Source organism: Megalobrama amblycephala, linkage group LG17 (assembly GCF_018812025.1).
Source record: "Megalobrama amblycephala isolate DHTTF-2021 linkage group LG17, ASM1881202v1, whole genome shotgun sequence".
Taxonomy (NCBI): Eukaryota; Metazoa; Chordata; class Actinopteri; order Cypriniformes; family Xenocyprididae; genus Megalobrama; species Megalobrama amblycephala.
Window position 1 is genome coordinate 28,235,159 of NC_063060.1, and position 20,120 is coordinate 28,255,278.

Consider the following 20,120-nt stretch of genomic DNA (forward strand, 5'->3'; position numbering starts at 1 on the left):
TTAGAGCAAAAAAATCATTTCATCACGTCTGCAGTGGAAATTACAGACAGGACAAAGAATACACTGATATATAAATACATATAAAACATATATTTCCAAATGGTAATCTACAAATGTGAGAAGTAACAAAAGAAAGTAAATTCTGAATGCTATGGAGATAGTCCTTTTCCAGTCCTCTGTCACTGATTCAGGATGAAGGATGATAATCCAGGCTAGGGGATAGATGTGACTCTCTCTCCTCTGGTAAGGCGCTGTCCCATCACCAGCATCCCGGTTTTGTATGATCCCTCAGTGCAGATACACCTTTGCTCTGAGTTTTCGGGGGAACGGTGTCAAACTTTTGAAGCTCTCATCAAAATAATGGGCGGATCTTTCTAAGACTAGTGATTTTCCCGTGTTCATTTCTTTTCCCTTACGGGTCAGGTTTAGTCCACACGTCCAACCCTCCTAAAGACTTGAGCTCTTCAGGGAGCTCTTCTTTCTTTTTTTTTTTCATGAGAGCCCGTTTACCTTCAGTCTGAGAGACTGCTGGGCGGAGGGACTAAGAAGTTTGTTTTCGACGAAAATCAATTGATTTTTTTCCCGCTCATGGCAGTGCAGAAATAAATAACAATAATCTGGATTGTGGAAAAGGAACGCATTTGAAAATAACTCACAGTTGAGGGTGCCGGTCATGGATAAGGAAAGGTGGTCCACGAGATGGAAAACGAAAAAGTGGCTCAGGAACTCCGCTTTAAGTGCAATCTTCAGTCTGACTTTTGTCCTACAGGCAACACATGTGAGAGCAGGTAAGGAAAGGTTGAGGAGCATCGTCGCGATCCCTCCAGCGATGCCAGCCTCAGTATTGTAAGGGACTTTAACGTGTCTGAGTGCATTTCAGCGTTAAATATAATTATAACACCGTGAATACCGGCTATGTATTGCAATATTTATTGGCTGTGTCTCAAAACCTACTAAGCTGCCTACCTAGACAGCATTTTTAGGCAACATAAACGCATTCCGAGGTAGCAAAGTGATATCAGTGGCATAAATTGTTATGTTAATTGCATTGTTTAATCTCTTCGACATACCCAGTAGGCTATTTGATTATTTATTTTGAAAAAATATTTATATATTTTTATACTATTTATAGATTTATTTACTTCTAGTAGCCTACATGATGCAGAATTGAAATTAGGCATGGAAGAGTCTATCAAGACAAATGTTTTATTTCAAGGTGTGAAGCCTACAGGTAGCTTCATCAGAGTTAGGCTATATGTCAAAAAATAGCCTCCTTTTTAGTTTATATAACCTTGATTTTCAAAGTTGTACATTTACAAAATTTTAATGTATACAATAGAATGATTTAATAAATAGAAGTAGTCTTCCCTAATTTGGTAACTATTATATTTGACCTGTATGTGAGGCAGCATTCATGATAACTGCACTACCCTACACACACCAGTGAGGCACTCGAGTGCCCAGAATTAGATTAGGAAATTGTATTGCTCAGACAGAGAGAGATACCGTTTCTCCACACTATCCCAGTCCACACTAAAGACCGGTCTACAGTCAGAAAGCTAGGCTACTGTAGAAGTGCTCTCTGAATTTGGCACATTGTCTCCTTTTAAAGTGGACAGTTGAGTGTTACAAAGCGGCCCTATCCATCATTTATACATTTAGTCTTCTTGTATACTTAAAATCTAAATCAAAATTCAATTCCCTTCTTCCTCACCTGCGAGGATCACAAATAGCAAATAGTTTTTATACATTGTCTTTCTAATTGATTTTTAAAGGGCCTGGTCTCTCCTACTATAAGCAAATCCAAAATATAGTGATTCCTCTGTAAAGTGATAAAAAGTATTCCTTTGTTGTTGCTCTGATGGCCATTTCAGATATGTAACATACCTCTTTCAAAATGGCTGCTTGATAATGTCTTCACCACATTGCACTTCTCCAGGCCAATTTGGGAGGTGGGGTTATTTTGAAAATGAGCTTTCACATTTTTGGTTTAATAATAATCTTGTCCACAACTACATACCATGCATAAAAGCTACCTTTTGGCTCTTGTTTTTTGGATTGTTTAACTGAAATCCATATAAGATATCTCTTACAGCAGTTCACAAAAGTTCACATGAGATATTGGCCACACCCACTGAGATATCCAGTGATTCAACCAATGAGGATGCAGGGCCTTTTTTGCGTTTGATGTTTGTCATAGTACGGATAGGGCTGATGTCAAGTATTGGGACATTTCATTGCTTGTTGGATCAGATTGAATGTTATGATTTTTCTCAACTGATTCAGTTGATATTGTTCCTCTTGTCTATTTAACAGCATTTTGACATTTCTGCCAGATTTCTTCAAGGTTTATAGTCATTTCAGAGGCTGGATTACTCAGATGATAAATTATTTTCTGCTTTGGCATATTTTATTGTGAAAAGTCTGCTGTGTCATTATCATGACACTGGCTCTCCCCAAGTACAAAAGAACAGGAACAAAAGTTATCAAGCACTTTTAACTGTGGATGTGTATTAGGAGCAATGACCTTATTTGCTGCTTTAATGGATTTTGAATACTGATTTTTTTAAGAGCTTCTGTGAGAGGGGGGGTCCTGTTCCTGCCAGTTCTCCACATCTGGAATATATGAGGCCTTTAGGTATGCAGTAATGCTGAGAGACATTCTGAAGAGCACAAAGAGACCTTTAGTTTAGAGTTTAGAAAAGAAAAAACAGTAGCACTGCATTTTGGAAGAGGCTCGTAAGACTTACAGATTATTACTTTCTCCTTTAACAGTTTGGGCGCCTTTTATTCAGACATTTTTAAACATCTCGTTTCAAATGATAATGCAGAGGGCTGCTCTTTGTTTTGTCAGTGGGGGTTACACTGAATGGAAACTCTCAGACTGATTTGACAAAAGCTACATTAAAACCTCACCACATCATTAAGCTCACAAACGTGCACACGGATGTAGACATGCTGAGCTTTATTGTGTGCAGCTGGTTTAAAGTTATCAAGAAAATTAAGCTGTTCCAGGCAAATCTTTCAGATTTTTTTTGTAACAAACAAAAAAATCTTTACAATGATTCATATAGGCTACTATACAAAAATATGAAGCATCTTGAAGCATACCGTTCAAAAGATTGGGGTCATAAGATTATTTCATGTTTTTGAAAGAAGTCTTCTCACCAAGGCTGCATGTTGTTGTGGTTTTTTGATTTAAATGTAATTTATTTCTTTATTTTCAGCAGCCATTACTCTTTTAGTGTCAGATGATCCTTCAGAAATCATTCTAATATGCTCATTTGGTGCTCAAGAAATATTTTCATTATCAGTGTTGAAAACAGCTGTGCTGCTTAATTTTTTTGTGGAAATCGTATTTTTTTTTTCAGGATTACTTAATCAATAGAATGTTAAAAAAAAACTGCATTCATTTTAAAAAAGTAACATTTTAAATGTTTACTTTACTTTCACTGTAGATCAATGTAATGCAACCTTGCTAAATAATTAATTTTTAATTAATAATAAAATAAAATCATACTGACCTCAAACAGTACGATTTTACTGTTTAACTTTGAACAGTAGTGTATGATTTGCTGTTAATATATTGTCCCTTTATCTCAGAATAGAATAACAATAAGTTTGTTTTTTCAGTGCATTAGAACTTAGTTGGTGGCACATTGAGGCAAAGTTATCTGCAGGCTGTGCCATGCCGACACCATAATGTGTTCAGCATGTTCAGTAACCCTAAAAAAGCACCACCCTTCAGCTCCTAGCCACATATGTGGAACGGGAACTACCGGATCAGCACTTCCTGCACGCTCTTACCATATGGTTTCAGAAAATAATGAAAAAATGAAAAAAAAAAAAAAAAAAAAAAAAAAAAAAAATCTGTCAAATTGTACTACTCCAACTTTTTTATATATAAAGTAAATATAGGGACTATTTTATATATAAAGTATATATAGGGACTATGGATGAAAAATAGCTTTTTGGCTAATTCCAGTTCATTTACAGCAATGTTAATTAATGTACATTGTCCCTGTCAAATAAATAAATAAATAAATAAATAAGTAGCAAGAGATGAAATTTCAGAATATTTTTGCTCTGCTCTTGACCTTAAAATGAAATAAAATACAATGAAATGTAACTGTAATGACCAAGCGTCTGAGTGACTTTTCCACAGTGTCTATTTTTAACAAATGCAGCTCATCGTCCTACATACTTTATAAAGGTTTTACTGGTTTTATTGTGCCTTATGCACACTGTTATAGGGCTGATATATCAAAAGACTTCAGTATAATTCTTCTAAAGTGTTTTCCCAGGCTTAGTTGAGTGGGACAGGGTGGAAAATGAGCCCTTTTGTGATGTCAAAGCATATGAAAATAAAACCCTGATTTGAATCCAACACTAAGGAGTCTAGAGAGAGAGAGAGAGAGTAATGAGTCTTAGCAAGTAGTCATTCTTGTTTGTATGGTTTATTGTTTTTAGGCTTTTGAAAGGGATACTTCCTGTCTGCTGCCTGACCAGCAGACAAATATGTCCATTTGACCTGACTCAGAAGTTTTTGTAGTCTCTGGTAGCGGGGGAGTCAGAATAGGAGTGTTTATGTGCTAGTCATCCATTCAGCCTCTGTTCCTTTTTTCTGAAACCTCCTGAGATTCAGAGACTTCACACAACTCAGCATCCTCAACCACAACGTTTGCAGTGGTGATGACAAACAGATGCGTCTTAAGCCGGGTACACACTGTACGATTTTGGCCACGATTTGGCCTCTGAGACAAATTGTGCAAATCCTAAAAAAATGTATCTGATCCTAGGCTGAAATCTGTCTTTAAACGTTAGTTTGACATGTTCACCGACAGTCGATTAATGAACGTTGCTACGAATTTCTGGCGGTGTCGGAAGATTTGACTCAAAGTTCTGCAGGTCGACTGTCAAATTGTCTTCATTTTTCAAGACAAGCCATGACCAAAATTAACGTTAGAGATTTCTTTGTAGCCACCATTTCAATCCCATATGTAAATGCAGCTCACTGTCACTGAACTTGTCATTGATTAATGATGTAAAACTCTGGACAAATTTTCTTGGTTGTGTCTTGACTGTCGCACAGTCTGACATTAATGACAACTGAGATCCTACAGTATGACACGGTTTACAGCGAGAATCATGTTCTTACAGTCTGACAAGCAACAATCGTAAAGGACTATTATAAATTGTACAGTGTGCACCTGGCTTTAGGGACACAAAGTTTTGTTCGGATAGTGATGGATGTAAGTTACCCAGCTGATACTCTTATCTCCCTGACCTTGCGTGCATCCTCATTCATCAGTCTCGAGTGAGGCCGGAACTTTTCCTTTTCAAGGCATCAAAGACAATGCTTAAAAGACTCAAGCAGAGCATTAAATCAGTGTGACATTACAGTGCTGCTTGGAGTCCACTTTACAGTACCAGCCTCTAAATTGCCATATTAATCATATCATAAATCTCTCAGCCTGTTTAAGCATTAGCATAGATTTGTTAAGGATCATTAGAAATTGGCCATTTGTGGGGTGCAGGCTGAGCGAAACCAGAACCTTTCACATATGACATTAGCAGTAGCAACATGATGAAGTGTAGTACCTGACATATTGGTGGAGTTGAACTGCTTGTAAAGTTTAGGTCGTGCTGAGCTGCCATAACCGTAGAGAAGCAGTGACCAGCACCAGTGACTTTAACTCCTGGAATGTTTGGCTTTGTAAATGGATCTGCATGCAGGGGGGTCAATTATCCCTACTGGATATTTCTTCACATCTTTACTGCTGTGCTGCTCGGGTTCCTTGTAAATGTACAATTGCTTCATTGACGGACACAGCACATATATGCAATGGCAGGGAATTATGTACAGTAAAACTGTCAGTCAGAGTTAGAGTCATTGCGAAATGACATGTGTGGCACCGAGGGGGAATTTTATGGGAATTTGTTTGTTCGTATCAACAAACGGCAAGATGTGGCCCATAAAAGTCCTCACTTGTTGAACGATAATTGACTGTAGATATACTGACTCCACATTGGTCATCATTCAAAGCAGGATAAGGACAAGTAAGCCCTGTTGCATAGAGGGAAAGCAGTCTAATTGAGGTTAACAATAAGTATTGAAACTGGCTTCATGTTTTTAAAGTGTAATAAAATTACATAATAACCCAACTGTCCTTGGAAGCAATTGTGAAAAGTAAATGAATGTTTTTATCTGGGAGCAGTAGTTTCACACTAGAATCGTCCCCCTCATGTGTAACAAATTAAATGTATCTTTTGGATAGTGCTGCTTAATTTTTCCCTCGTGGTTTTTGTAATATTTTTGTATCCACTGACAGACGCTAAAGCGATATTGTTGCTGTAGACTTTTCGTCATTTCTCATCCAGCCATTTGCTAACAGAATTATTGCCTTCAGTTTAATTAGATAAACAAATGGAAATAACTGTACAAACATTGTTTTGGTTTGATGTTGCAAAGCTACTGATGCTAATAATGTTTGTTCAGCAATGAAATTATGAAAATGACAAACGCTTTGATCATAGCACTCAACGTTCTGCCTCACAGCTGAACCCGTGGATGTGCTCAAGGTCTTAGACTTTAAAAGTTCACCTGAAGGAGTGAAGAAAACACAAGGCTTCTGCACCATCCGGAGAGGATCTAAACCAGATGTGGCCTACCGAGTGGACAAAGGAGCTCAACTCAGCTCCCCAACCAAGCAGCTCTTCCCAGGTACATGATTTGTGCTAATCTATGTACTCTCATCCCTACTTACTTTTAAATACAGTAACTGTTCTGGTTGGGCAAGGCTGTAAATCAAATGTGTGTAATTGGTTTTCTCTTGCAAAGTGACATTCTAAGTTGGTTATTTTTTCTCTTTGAAATGCATCCAACAGGAAGTACATAATGTAGCTTGACCGTCTCAGTTAAATGCATTTGGACTGCTTACAATGCTAGAAGTCTGATGCCCAGACCTTGATGAAGGAATTAAAGCCATATTTATTGTTCCAAGAAAGAGTCTATTAAGAAAGAGAGAAAGCTCTTTGACTACTGTTTTGACCAACATTGGCTCATTGGAAACTCTACTTACCTATACATACAATTCACTGCAGTTTCCAGTTTAAATGAATACAAATGTGTCTTATCTTACATTTGCCTTTGTTAAAACTATCATTTAGGTTGGTTGGGTTTAGTGTAGGTGGTACATTATTTTCAAATGCCATTGAGCATTAACCTTTTAGCGCCAGTCACCAGATATTTCATTTCGCAACCAACTTAAAACATAGTGTTTGTAAGTGTCGTGGAATTTACAAAACGTAATGTAATATCATATCGAAGAAATTGTCGCCACTGACACGTTTTCCCAATGAGCCTGGGTTGGTTTTGACCACAGTGCTGCTTGCTAATCATCCACGACTAGCTAAACAAAGAATAAGTGAAAAACTCGAAACTGGTGCTAACTGTAGCCTTAGCCCTATAACAGAGGCTAGTAATGTTTGTTGTGTGTAGCATAACACAGATGATGAACTATTACTTATTAAAATGGCTATTTGACATACTAACACTAATCATTCAAAAAACAATGTGTCACATGTCCTCTGCAAGTCCATGGTAAGCACAGTTTTAGTTTACTGATGGGATGTTGAAATCTCTAATTATTTGCTCAGTCTGTAATAACAACATCATATACATTTATAAGTTTAGTCTTATTTTTTTGGACCCTCTGTTCTGTGTGTGTTGGATATCTTCCAAATTGGCCAGACTGCAAAGGGTAACTGAGGCACAAAATAGCTGGAGATTAAATGAACAATTCGTTTTCTGTGATTTTTGGCTGAAATAAAATGCCCTCCAAACCTTATGGTTTTAGGACTGGAAATTTCAGCTAAATAGTATGTTGACAAGAAAAAAAAAATCTCCCTTAAGGCTGGCAAAGAAAGAGAACAGTGTGAGAATAGAATAGTTTGAGCTTTATTTCCACCCTAGTGCTCATACAACCCGTTTAATTGTAAATCTGTTATGTCACCTGACACCTTGTAAAGTTAATGTGCCAACAGAAAAGACAAACTGTTTCATACTTCATTAAACCATCCCCTACAAACGATGTGCAGAAGGGGATGTTGTAAAAGGGCCACTGCATATTACAGGCCTGTTTAGATCACACTACACTGTCTGATAGTCTTAGCTCATCTCCACCACAGAAAGGAAGACAAGCATATGAATCATCAGTAACAGCTGATGTTTAACCCACAATGCCTTTCCTGTATCTTCAGGAGGAGTATTCCCTCAGGATTTCTCCATCCTTATGACTATCAAGCCAAAGGCAGGAATACAGTCCTTCCTTTTGTCGGTATACAACGAGCAGGGCATCCAGCAGCTGGGTGTGGAGGTGGGCCGCTCGCCGATCTTCCTGTATGAGGATCAGCATGGGAAACCTGCTCCTGAGGATTACCCCCTTTTCCGTGCAATCAACCTCGCAGATGGAAAGCAAGTTGACTCTTTATTTGTATTTTTTTTTTTTTTTTTTTAATCTTTGTAAAGGTTTTGGTTTAAACTGTTTGGACACCTGAAGTCTTCTTTCTTCGAGTAGTATAATGTCAGTTTCAGAAGAAATCTTGTTTTAATGAGCCTTAATGTGTGAGTGTTTTCATCAACTGGCCCTTTGAATGAGTTTGGATTGGTTATGTAATTTGCTTATGAATTTTTCATTGTGGCTAGTTTAGTCCACTGTGTTTATTATTGGTACTTTTTTCCATCTGCCTATTCATTTATTTATCTATATAGATATAATTAAAGTAGGAAAATTGTGATGTTAATATTCACCCATATGTAACCAATTAGGCAAAGCAAACATTTACTTGAAAAGGAAACAAGAACGGCAGTAAGCTTCTGTTCTTTTGCTTAGCCACATTGAGGTTTACATGTGATAAAACAGTATTCTCGCAATTCATGTATTGGAGACCTTTTTTTAATTTGAGAAAACAAATGGTGTTAAACAAAAACCAGCTTGTGAAATATTTATAATTAAGTCAATATGAGAGACAGTGTTGAGAAAATGCCTTTTTGAATGCACATGGACAGAGAAAGTTCTTTGTCTTTTCCTTTCAAAAGATTTTATTTAAGAACATCCTGTACTATTACAAACCTCCCTTAATGGCAGGCAGTTTTTTTTCTCACTATATAAATGTAAATGTATAAAGAACCGAACATGCATTTTAGTTATGCAAAGTGAAAACGGACAGTAAAATGTATATCATGTTACAAACTAAACAATCACAAACTTCATGGTTCTTCTTTGTTGTCTTTCCCACACAACAGGTGGCACCGCGTGGCTATTAGCGTCGAAAAGAAGACCGTCACAATGATTGTGGACTGTAAGAAGAAGATCTCTAAACCACTCAGCAGAAGTGACCACGCAATCATTAACACAGATGGCATCTCTGTCTTTGGCACCAGAATCCTGGACGAGGAAGTTTTTGAGGCAAGCAAAGCTGTTTTATACATTTTTTTACCCCTAAAGGGTGCATAATAGTGCCTAAATGGTACATGTTAGTATCCTTTGAAAGTATCGCCCCAGTGACAGCTGTTGTTCCAGGAAACTCAGACTGTTAAATGTGTCTCGAGTTCGTATGACATGCTGAAAATTGCCAAATGATTTGATTTACTGCACAGTCAGTATGATGATGTTTGTGAAGAGATGACGCCTTTCATTTTTTCTTACGAATGACAGTGCATGTCAGTGGGTTTTATTTGTCCATAGATCACTAAATGATGCTAAATACTTGTAAGAGTTTTTGAACCAAAGATCTCTCAGTATATTTACAATTAAACTACTTTACATATTTGGCAAGTTTCAGCATATTTGGCAAGCTGTTGAGACCATTAGGAGTGGCTTATGAACACGGTGACCTGCTGTGACAATTGAGAGAATTAGGCTAGCTGTGGCTGTTTTCTATTAAAGGAACAGTTTTTCTTTCCCATAGAAAGATGTCAATATCTCAATTATTTGTAGTCAATAGCAGTGAGATTAAATGGAGGCTTTTCCTTACATCTTATATTTATGCATTTGGCAGATGCTTTTATTCAAAGTACACATTTTATGATTTCTTGTTTATCCTGGGGACTGAATCCTTGACTTTGGCATTGATTTGAACACCATGCTCTACTGTTTGAGCTGCAGAGTGACATCTATTACTTCTCAGATTTTTCTCCTGAGAATGTTTCAAACCATGCTCAGATTTCCCAAGATATCAAAGCCAGAGATTTCAATATGAACTCGTCATTTTATCTGTGCTATGCTATCCACAAGCATGTGTTACGGCGATGTTATGGCTCTGTACTCTCACTGTATGTCAACTATTGTCTCACTGGTAACACTTTACAATAAGGTTCATTAGTTAACATTAGTTAACTACATTAGTTAACATGAACTAATAATGAACTGTACTTCTACAGCATTTATTAATCTTTGTTAATGTAAATTCCAACATTTACAACATAATACATTATTAAAATCTTGTTAACGTTAGTTAATGCACTGTGAACTAGCATGAACAACTGTATTTTCATTAACTAACATTATCGAAAAATACAGTAACAAATGTATTGCTCATGGTTAGTTGATTTTAGTTAATAAATTAACTAATGTTTAACTAATGAAACTTATTGTAAAGTGTCTCATTTTATTTTAGCCAAAGGAATTTTTTGAAAAACATCTGAGGCAAAATTTATACTTGCTAAATAAATGCAACATAACTATCCTGAGGTATAAAAGAGCAATAATATAAACATTTACGTGAAGATACAACTCAGTGGAAGAACAGTACTGTAACCGCACATACTCAACAAAATTCACAAAAGCTTCAAGTATTCCATTCACATTTCTCTTTGCTGTACTAAGCATTGCAGAAATCCTGTGTAATTCTGTACGCCCGATTGCGAGACAATATCTGCAGAGTCTGTCTTTGATGTGAGCTGAAGGAATGCTGTCTAATAAGAACAGCATGCTAAATGTTCGCCTCAGGTTAGAGATGTCGTACAGCACAGGAATCTTTTGAAATTCTGATTCCATTTCTTCCTTTTCCCTGTTCATCCCAGTGTTAGTCAGAGGGTTGTGATGAGCCTGCAAAATATATAGCCTGAGAGGTAAATCTGCCATAGTTAATGGGCTCATTTTCAGCAACCACTTAGCATCTCATCTCTCAATTCTTCCACCCACCGTACGATTGCTCGTAATGTTGGAAACTATGTCAAATATTGCTGCCCAATAGTAAACACAGATGTTTCAATCAAGAGAGTTGCTTTTCATACATTATGTGATTGATGAAAGCGATGAACTGTCGAAAGCATTGCAAATAGGTTTTAGCACTGTGAAATTAACCTGTTTGCTTTGTTTTTATGCAGATAGATCCATTTAAATGGCTGCATATAAATCATAGAAATGTTATTAGGTATAAGGAAGGAAGCATTAGTACACCCAGGACCCCCCCAATCACCACCACCACCTTTCTGCAGTAATGACATTTGTGACTTTTCATTTTGTTGATGTTCTAACCTTTCGTCCAGATGGAGAGTGTATTTGCACAAGCTTATGCTGAAGAACATTTAAGTTGTGTTTGTTTCCATATGTGTGTATTTTGGAAGAGAGCTTAAGGTCACAACCTTCACACCAGACAGCCGTATAAGAAATACATTCCTATTAAACAGCCCGGAGAAGGAAATCTGATAACTTCTGTGATAATTCCAAGGGAATATTGCTTTGGACTGGCAAACATTGTGATTTTGACCCACTTAGAGAAAAAAATTACCCCAAATAATATACTATCTCAGGGTGTCAGGATTATGTTCTGTTTAGTTGTTCCTGTGTTCCAGTTTTCCCTCTCGGTTTGTGTTTTAGTTGTCCATTCTTATCTGTGAAGTGGTTGTTCTGTTCCTGAGTATGAATAATCTCCTGAGTGTTTATTTTGCTTTTGTTGTTTATTAAAGTTTTACTGCTGCATTCAGATCCTGCCTCAAATTCTTTCTTGCTGCATCCCACCGTGATAGAAGAATGGACCAACAATAATGTATCCAGCAGCAGTTTCTCTTCAGCCAGAGGACATACTGTGCTCCCTCTGCCAAAATGTACTGGCTATTGAGAGTTATGTGGAGTTTCAGGACTATTGCCACCTTTCATCATGAGATGATCGCACCTTGATGGACTGCTTTCGAAGTGGTCCTTTGCCAGTCCCTTCTGTCTGACTGGTCCCGTCTGGAGTCCTTCTGCTCTGCTCCTTCGTCTCCCAGCTCCAATTCTTTTTTGTCGCTGCTGGTTCCGCCCAGCTCAGAGTCTTCTTCATTGTTGCTGGTTCCGCCCAGCACCAAGTCTGTTTCGTCATCTAGCACCAAGTCTTCTTCTGTTTCATCACCCAGCACCAAGTCTGCTTCTGTTTGTCGCCCAGCACCAAGTCTTTGTCATCGCTGACGATCCCACCCAGCCTCCCACTCCTTCCACCTATGCTGATCTCATTCATTTCCTCGGCCCCACCTCCGCTGGTTCCATTCAGCCCTTCAGCTCCTTTAGTGGCTCAGCTCAGCTGCTTGGATCAGCCTTGGGCTTCTCAGTCTCCAGCTCTGCCTTGGTGAGTTGATCCCCTGGCTGCACCTTGGGCCTCTGAGCCCTGGACTCCACCTCGGCAAGTCGACCCATCGCCTCCACCTTGGCTCCATGCTCCCTCAGCTCCACCGAAGTCTATCATCCCTCAGGCTCCGACTGGCTGCCTCGTTCCTCCTGCTCCACCTTGGTTAGTCATCACCCTGGTTGCACCGCAGACTTCCAGGCCTCTGGCTATGCCTTGTCCCTCCACCCCTTTGGCTCCACCGGGCTTTTACTTCCCTCTGTCTCTACCTTTGTCCTCACTCCCACTGACTCCGCCTCGGCCCTTCTGTCCATCGGTGTCTTCACTCCTGCCTGGGTCTCTTCCTCTCCTGGTTCCACCTCAGTCAGTCACTACCCTGGCTCCTCCCTCCTTCGGTTCCTCTGTATGCCTTTGTCCTGATGGCTCTGCTCTGGGTCAATCCCTGGCTCCTCCCTCCTCCATGTCATCTCCTTCTGCCAGCTCCTCATCCTCCAGAACCCCCTCCCTCCCTCCTCTGTTGGACTTTGTCTCTGTTTACGGTGCGAGGACTCACCTTCTGGGAGTGGCAGGTTCTGCTCCTGCATGTGGATAATCTCCTGAGCGTTTGTTATTTTGCTTTATTCTTTATTAAAGTTTTACTGCTGCATCTACTCCTGCTTCAAACTCTTCCTTGCTGCAACCCAATGTGACAGAGGGTGGTTTTATTTTCGAAATTCAGTTTCATGTTAAAAAAAACTTGACTACAACAAAGCTCCACTAAACATTTCCACTGTTAATGTCCAGGAAAAATAGCTCCAATAACAGGTCATGTTTTCACACTATATGGAGTAACAACTGGAAATATAATAGGTTTTTCAGCACAATTTACATGAAGTAAAATCATGGCAAAAATATAAAAAGTAAAGAACAAAAATATTAAATCGATGTTAATAGTATAGTAATTAATAAACTGAATAAATTGATCACATTTGAAACTATTTACAGATAGCCTTAAGGAAGTTAAAATCTATCTTCAACATAAATTTGACTCTGGTCAGTGTGGTTTTATTGTGTTCTAATTTCACTTGCTTACCCAACAGCAATAGCAAAATATTATGATATTTTAAGTTTAGTTTAGTGTAATGAATTTACAAAATAACTCTAATTTAGGTTTATAACTAGGTGTTTTAAACAAACAAAACCACTGTTAGGGAAAACACACTTGTGTAATTTTACTTTTGACTTCACCTTTCAGTTGTGGGATACATGCTTTGTGACATCTAGTCCCCATATAGGGCTATTGTATAAAGTCATTAAATCTTCTCATTAGAACATCTTCTATGGACTGTTCAAATAGCATTTTGAGGAGATTCACTATGCAGATTCATGTTCTTTTACCAAAGTTATTTGCAAGGACTGCTTGTGAAGTGGAAAGCATATCTTGTCTCTCTTGGCCAAGAAAGTAGCCAAGCTTAGCCAGCCCTGTGAGATATGGCACAGATTTAGCGATCTCTGGCCAGGAGACCAGCATGTCATAAGGATTCCAAATTAGTGTTCCTTCGAGGACATGAGTTAGACATTGAGTGGATGGAAAAATCAAGCTGAATAACTCTGATCAAGAACAGAACACTTAGTTTTCAGATTATGACTGGGTGTTTCACGCATTTTTAGGATGTGTGATCATCTTTTTGTTGAATTGAATGTCTTTTCGTCACAGAATAACAAATAGGTGTTCCCCCCAATTGATTTGTTAGTAGCATCCTTGAGACCCTTCTACAAGATCCACCTTTTCACACTGGGTATTTTTAGTGTCTTTTCTGTTAATGATATGCCAGTATGTGGTCAAGTGAGTCAATGAATCATTAATTTAACCAACTTGTTCAAAAACCCTGATTCATTCATGAATTAAACACCAGCTACCAGTGTGTTGCTCAAAGAAGCAGCAGCACCTTGGATTTGTTTGGAACTATTTTCATTGAAGGTAATTGTCAATATTGTGTCTAAATTCTAAATTACTTAATAATAACTTGTTGTTTATTGTACACTTTTAAAAAATTAGGCCACTGTCTGACATGCTTTTATATAGTTGCTACTGATTTTTGATTTCAAGTTACACATAGATCATTGTTTTCATGATGGATCATTGATGGAGTACACATGCACAAGAATAAGACAAGATAACTACTATAAATATAATGATTTATAGACAGCGAGGGATTGTTCAGTCTTGACAACAGTCATTATTTTTGCAATTCTGTTTTATGACACTAGTGGTGCTAAAACAAATTTCAGCTGCAAGTAAATGTAAATCACACTTTTGTGGAACAGTGGGATAGCTTTTTTTGTTGTTGGAGATGAGCTACTTGGTCTGAACTAACAGCATACTTCATGTTGTAGGCGCATCTGTGTTTCTAGCCTTTTCAGATAGCTTAAGCAGGTGTGAACCTGGAACTGTGACTGAAGGGAAAATATGATCATAGTGCGCTATGACTTGGTCAAGGTTTCACAGCTGTTTAATAGATATTGTGTCCAGCTTGGTGTTTTGTAACCAAAATCACAAGAGAGGCAACTTAAAATCACCTTTTTTTGTCTCCTCTGACTATTAGAAGATTCTTTAATCACTTTTTGTGTTGCACAAACAATAAAAACAGAATACGAGTGTGAAGGAGTCACTTCACTTAGCGCTATGCTAGTAGCTTGCCAAGCATGAAATGAAGTTAATTTCATTTCATAATTATTAACTTCTGTAAAATAATGTGAAAGACATTAACATATTTTACAATTTTTAAGAATAGTTTGCCTCACTTTTGATCAGAGCATCTATCTCAAGTTTTAGTGTGTTTGTTTAATTGGTATTACTGGTAGGCCTATAACTAGACTTCCTCCTACTATCACCAGACCTCCTGTAGAAACACTGGTCCAACTGTTCATTACAAAGGCTATCATTTCCTCAAAGATGTCACTGTACGTGGTTATACATTTCACCACCTTGGAATTATAAGGTTCTATCTGCATTCTGAGCAGTTTTGAGATATTGAGCTTCAAAGTTTTTGCATTCTGTTCGACTTTGTAGATAGAACCTTTTTATTTTCTAAATAAAAAAAATCCCAAATGTACACAACATAAAATATTACATAATGTAAATAAGTTGTCACAGAATAAGAATATGTGAATAACTCAATTTTGATGACAAATGTCAGATAGAACCTTATAATTCCAAGGTGACGATTTGATCTTTACTCTCTCTCTCTCTCTCTCTCTCTCTCTCTCTCTCTCTCTCTAAAAAAAACAACAAAAAAAACGACTGGCCTCTGCCTGTGTCCTGCTCGCTGCTGGGAAACATATTTTACTGTTTAACGGCTCCCAGTAGAGCGATAAGGTAACTTTTGAGGCCTGCTTCAAGGCTCTGCAGCGGCTGCTGTTTGGAGGATTGCTCCGGAATGGGGCAAGTGAGTTGGGGGGAGGGGCGTATTAAAGCTTAAACAATCATAAGATTTTTTTTTTTTTTTTTTTTTTTTTGCCTTAGTACACTTGTGCTATTCAAAGTGTGCATGGAATCTGTCTGACTGTGTATAAAATGAAGCTTTTTTCCAGATCTTGCCACAGAGACTGTCTGTATTTGATGAAAATGTGAAAAAAGATCTGGGGGGCATTAAATACTCCACGTTTTCTGCATTTGACAGTCATTTGCTGTTTGTGCACTTTTCAAACAATCTGCATTTTCCATGATATCATTCCAATCTGTATTTTGCTCTGAGTCTTTCCAACCCTCTTTGCAGAATATCTAGGTTAAAATGTCATGAGGGATAACTACTGACTCCAGGCCTTGGAAATATGGCTGACTGTTCTTTGTGGCTTTCACTGGAACAGTGGATCACAACAGTGGATATTAAAGAACAGAGTTCTTTAAAGGACTGTTCACAAAGAACACATTTTTTTCATTCCGTTGTACGGCTTTTTTTTTTTACTTTTGTAAATTTTTGACCATCGTGCATGTACCTTGTGACTTTTGAAGCTCACGCTCAAGTTAAAAAAGAACTTTGAAAAAGCATATCTTTATTTTTCACTCCACTACTCTACGTTTTGCATTTTTAAACGCTAAAACACTTTCTGTGTGGCCTGTTTGAGTGAATATTTTAGGTATTATATATTTTAGTTTTTGCAGTTAATTCAATTAAATGACATTCTTAAGAATAAGCATTTTGCTACAAAGTATTTACTACTGAACTGTTTAGTCAGTTTTATTATTATTGACTCTGCTGCTGTTTTCTCAACCTCTGAAGTAACCAAGGGTGATGAATTTTTAAGATGCAGCATCCAGTTAAAAGTAGATGCAGACTGATCAGATTAAGCTGGTTAGGGCATGGACTTTCTAGCAGGGGCATAAACATAGCTTGACAAAAAACACTCCTACTATTGCATATTTCTCATAACCTCTCCTGTTGGTTGAATATTAAAATAGGTTAGTATAGTGCTGGAGGCTCTGATAAGTCTTAAAAGGATCTACTTTGCATTGTCAATGTGCATTTGACTTCAATGTTCACTCCCCTAGTCTGTTGCCTACAGAGTGTTGTGACAGAGAGGTCACATGGCAAGTCAAAGTGACTGGCAGGAATACCTGGAGTTCCTCAGGTTATAATTACAAAGTACTGACAGTAATCATACACACTGAGGTAACCTTTGAACTGGTTCAGTCTCAATGCACACATAATGAACCAAACTTTCTTCTCTGGGCTTGACCTCAGACATTTAAAGCACACAGTTCTCACCTCAAACAGCAGAAAAGGGCATTAACACTTCATCTTGTAAGTGCAATAATGAGACTGGGTGGATCTCATGTGTTAAACTCATTTTATAGAATTGCTCCATTAAGTTGTGCCATGCTGTTAGTGAAAATCAATTTTTCTTCAAACACACTTTTTGAAGATTGGAAACCCAGTAACATATTCTATATTTTTTTATATGCGTGTTATTGTTTTTATTCTAAATGATTCATCCAAGCATATGTTTCATTTTTTACCTTTTTTATAGTAGCCTCTCTGGTGATGTATGCCAGATTTCTCCAATCATTTCATCTGGATAAACCCCGCCCCTTTCTTACAATCGACTACAAGCTTGCATTCAGATTTGCATCCATCCAATCAACCACCTGTCGATAGAACCTAGTCTTTCTTTTTGATACTCCTGTTATATTGCAACACTAACTCTGATGCTCATTTCTAAATTAAACCTTAGTTAATGAGACCAGTAGCAGAATAATAACGAATTTGACAGAATAAAGTTGCTGCTATGTTGATCTCAAATCTGCATTTCAGTGTTTCCTTTTTTCCTTAATTTCCAATACTGTTGCACCTTTGAGGCAGTGATCACTTTAATTTGACTTTACTGCAAACATTAGTAGCTACTGTAAGAGATGAATGTGTTACATCTTCTTAAAGAACATGGCAAGGCTTCAGTTTAGTTCTGCAAGATGAGCTTTATGTATAAGCTAGTTCAGTTTTTAGTTTGGTTGCTTCACACTTTTGTCTTGCATAGAGTGTAATAGTGCTGGTCATTAGGTTGAAGTGATCTGAACTGTCTTGAATAAAAGTACTTCATTGCCTGTGGCACACTTGAGAATATTATTATTAACGCAGCAGGATAGAAGAACGCCATGGGTGCTGTTGTAATTACAGGAAGAGTACAAGAAGCAGGTGAAACTTTTGAGAATGCATTGGTTGAAGCCGTAGTATTAGATTCTTTATTTTGTCCTGCCTGTTGTTTACATATATAGACAGACTGTGTTTACATTAACACTTTCCTCAAATTTTTTTAGACGTGGTACCAAAGTACCTCTAGTCTGTATTGTATTCAATTCCTGCTGGTTTTAATGTTCTTCATACTCTAAGCTCAAACAGACTCATTTAGAGATTTTGACTAGTAACACACATGAGGAAAATCAAACCAGAACAAGTAGCTGGTGAGGATTTTGATACCGATCTGTTGTTGGAAGGTTTTGGCTTCTTTTTCAATATTCAATATCCAGAATCTGAAATTAGCTCACTGTACTGTACAAGGAGTTTTTCTCTTTGCAAAGACTGTGTCTGTTATGAATTAATGCAGTACTCTGCAGTGATTGTAAGACAGGGCAATCCCAATGGATACTGAAGTATTCAAAGTAGATTTATATCTCCCTGTTTCCGCCATTGTTTAGTCCAAAGCCATGCTAGTATATTATCTGGGTTTTCAGTAGTGAAGAAGATGTGCCAGACGCTTAGAAAAACAACTCCCGTCCAATGATGGAGAGTCACTGGATGGAATAAGCTAAAAAGGGAGATGTGTTTGACTAGAGATGGATGTCAGTAGTGGGCCAGCACATTTTTGAATTCATGTTGAACTAGATCAGGTGCGTGTGAATGGTTTTTCTGACTATGTTTGAATGGGGTCACTGAATATCAATGTCGGCCAAACCTCACTTGCTGTTCAGCGTGTCAAGAATGTCATGCACTTTTTCTTTTTTTAAGAAGACACCGGTGTTTTTTTAGGATTATTTTTACTATTATAGTATTTATTACTATTTTGAATTTGCTTTAGATTTTTATATTTTCAGTTTTCATTTAATCATTTATTTTAATTTAAATTTCAGTCATTTTGTTTTGTGCTTTTGTCATTTGTATTAGTTTATATATATATATATATATATATATATATATATATATATATATATATATATATATATATATATATATATAAACTAATAAAAAATATATATAAATATATATATATATATATAAAAAAAAAATATATATATATATATATATATATATATATATTTTATATATAAATATATATAAAAATATATATATATATTTTATATATTTTTTATATATATAAATATATATATATATATATATATATATATATATTTTTTTTTTTTTTTTTTTTTTTTTTTTATTTGGTATAGTATAATAATGTAAACACCATTTAGTTAATATATGAAGCAGCATGTTTGTAGTATTTCTTTTATTAATTTTCTTGCACAGAATAAATAGATATTTAGACATGAAAATATGTTGCTGTCTTTATATTTTAGGAAGGGGGTCCTTTACAATCATGATATTTAGGAGTTCTTGGTATAGAAATGTTGAAAACCCCTGCTTAAAGGGATAGTTCACCCAAAAATGAAAATTTTGTCATCACTTACTCTCCCTCATGCTGTTCCACACCTGTATGAGTTTCTTTCTTCTGCTGAACACAAAAGAAGATCTTTTAAAGAATGTTGGTAGTCAAAAAGTTGACTGTAGCCATTGACTTCCATAGAAGAAAAACTATCCCTTTAAATGAGAGAAGACATGACAAGACCTAGACAAAATTTGCAGACTGTCCTGATATGTGGAATTCTGCTGAATGGTTTTAAACATGCTAAAATGTGTCAAACAGAGATGAGAATACTATAATTACTGGTAGCTGAGAGCATAATCAAATTACCCAAAATATTTAATAAATGAACATCAAATTCAATGGAGTGTGTGTGCGGCCTAGACATGACTAAAGAG

The 20,120-nt window shown here is 37.0% G+C and overlaps 1 protein-coding gene across 1 annotated transcript in view; it reads left to right on the top strand.

The window, feature by feature from the left end:
* Positions 1 to 285: 285 nt before the first annotated feature.
* col11a1b (collagen, type XI, alpha 1b) overlaps positions 286 to 20,120 on the top strand; it is a 91,844-nt gene continuing 72,009 nt past the window's right edge. The window contains exons 1-4 of the mRNA XM_048164547.1: positions 286 to 788; positions 6,560 to 6,724; positions 8,263 to 8,476; positions 9,308 to 9,470. Coding sequence (XP_048020504.1) covers positions 674 to 788; positions 6,560 to 6,724; positions 8,263 to 8,476; positions 9,308 to 9,470 — 657 coding nt within the window. The 5' untranslated portion in view covers positions 286 to 673. The remainder of the gene's footprint in view (positions 789 to 6,559; positions 6,725 to 8,262; positions 8,477 to 9,307; positions 9,471 to 20,120) is intronic.